This window comes from Coptis chinensis, chromosome 9 (assembly GCF_015680905.1).
Source record: "Coptis chinensis isolate HL-2020 chromosome 9, ASM1568090v1, whole genome shotgun sequence".
Classification (NCBI taxonomy): domain Eukaryota; kingdom Viridiplantae; phylum Streptophyta; class Magnoliopsida; order Ranunculales; family Ranunculaceae; genus Coptis; species Coptis chinensis.
In genome coordinates this window covers 64,477,632-64,479,312 of record NC_141464.1, presented here as the reverse complement: position 1 = coordinate 64,479,312, position 1,681 = coordinate 64,477,632, and the positions used below count along the sequence as shown (strand labels likewise).

At 37.0% G+C, this 1,681-nt stretch overlaps 1 protein-coding gene across 1 annotated transcript; it reads left to right on the top strand.

Moving 5' to 3' along the window:
• Nucleotides 1-746: 746 nt before the first annotated feature.
• On the top strand, nt 747-1,415 carry LOC147477330 (uncharacterized). The gene is made up of 2 exons (XM_086584856.1): nt 747-1,071; nt 1,167-1,415. The coding sequence occupies exons 1-2, from the start codon at nt 844-846 to the stop codon at nt 1,365-1,367; spliced, it is 429 nt and encodes a 142-aa protein (XP_086440982.1). The 5' UTR covers nt 747-843; the 3' UTR covers nt 1,368-1,415.
• Nucleotides 1,416-1,681: the final 266 nt, after the last annotated feature.

Sequence of the window (1,681 nt, the reverse complement as noted above, 5' to 3'; positions counted from 1 at the left end):
GCTCCCATCACCCTCTTCCTGCGGCCTCCACCATTGATTTACTACTTGATATGGGCATAGGTTCAAGTTAAACTGACCCACAAGTAGCCAACACTACTACTCATAACAATGTCGAGTACTCTTGATTTGTAATTGAAATTGTTTTAAAATTTAGCTTAATAGTATGGGCTTATGTAGTATACAAAGTTTATATGGAGACTTACGTAGTAAGAAATTTAGAATTTTATGTAGTTGCATCGATTGTAGTTTTCTTCCGATGAAATTTTTGGACTATCGTTTGTATATTTTACTCGACTTCTATGTTAGATAAACTTTCTATGTGAGTTCTTAACTTATGAGTCAAGGAATGCGACTACTAATAGATGAAAGTTCAGCACAGGGTTCAGAAGAAGATGCCAGGTTTACCACAAAGAAATGTTCAATTTAATAGTAATAATAATAATGCTTATTCAACAACATGCTCTACCGGATCGATTTCGAGTAACGGAATCTGGTCTAATCATCGGGATGATATTGGTTTTGATCAGCTTCAGAAGGTATACTATATTTAATTGTTGTGTGTTTTTTAGATTGAATTAATTGGATTGGATATTGGAATTTTTAATTTGTTGGATATAAGAAATTGAGAATGTGAATTTGATAGAGATAATACAAAGTGGTTTTTTTTACAATGGTTGAGTCTTTTATAATTTTCTGATATTGTGATGTAGTTCGAACGAAGCCTCATCTTGTGGCAGGAGCTTTTGAAGATTGATAAGCGTGACGTTATTGGAGCAAGCTAGGAAGAATTTGTATTGCTCTAGATGTAATGGGTTGCTGCTTGAAGGTTTTTCACAAATTGTTATGTATGGAAAGTCTCAGCAACTTGAAGGCGGGCATGTGGCGAATGGAAGAATGTCAAGTGTGAGTAGTGAAAGTGATGTTGGAGTTACTACAAAGATTTCAGTTTGTGAGGACGACAGCCAAGATCCATCTGTTCACCCCTGGGGAGTTTTGATAGCAACTCGAGAAGGCATACTTACACTTTTGGACTGCTTTTTAGAAGCCAAGTCGCTCAAGGCACTTCAGAATGTAAGTGTTAATGTCTTACCCTGGTCATCCTATCAGACACATGTCGTCTGAGTTATGGTCATCCTCATTGTTTGACATTTTTATGTTTGATTCAGGTATTCAACGGTGCACGTGTGAGGGAACGCGAACGTGAACTGCTCTATCCTGATGCCTGTGGTGGGTGTGGTCAGGGATGGATAGGCCAAGGAGCAGCTAACTACGGCAGAGGGCATGGAACCAGAGAAAGTTGTGCTTTGCATACTGCCAGCTTTGTATGCAAGAAGGTATTTGGGGAATACCCATCTGACCGGTGTTGATCCAGTCTATACGAACTGCTTATTCGACAACATGATTTCGAGTAACGGAATCTGGTCTAAGCATCGGGATGATATTGGTTTTGATCAGCTAAGAAGGTATACTATATTTAATTGTTGTGTGTTTTTTAGATTGAATTAATTGGATTGGATATTGGAATTAATTTTCTGATATTGTGATGTAGTTAAACCCAAATTCAAATTCTTCATTAATGATTCTAACAGTTGGAGAACAACTTCTTTTTCAACTCCAAATCAGCAATCGTTGTTGTTACTGTACTTATGAGTTTGATTTGATATATTATTGATTCAAGTAA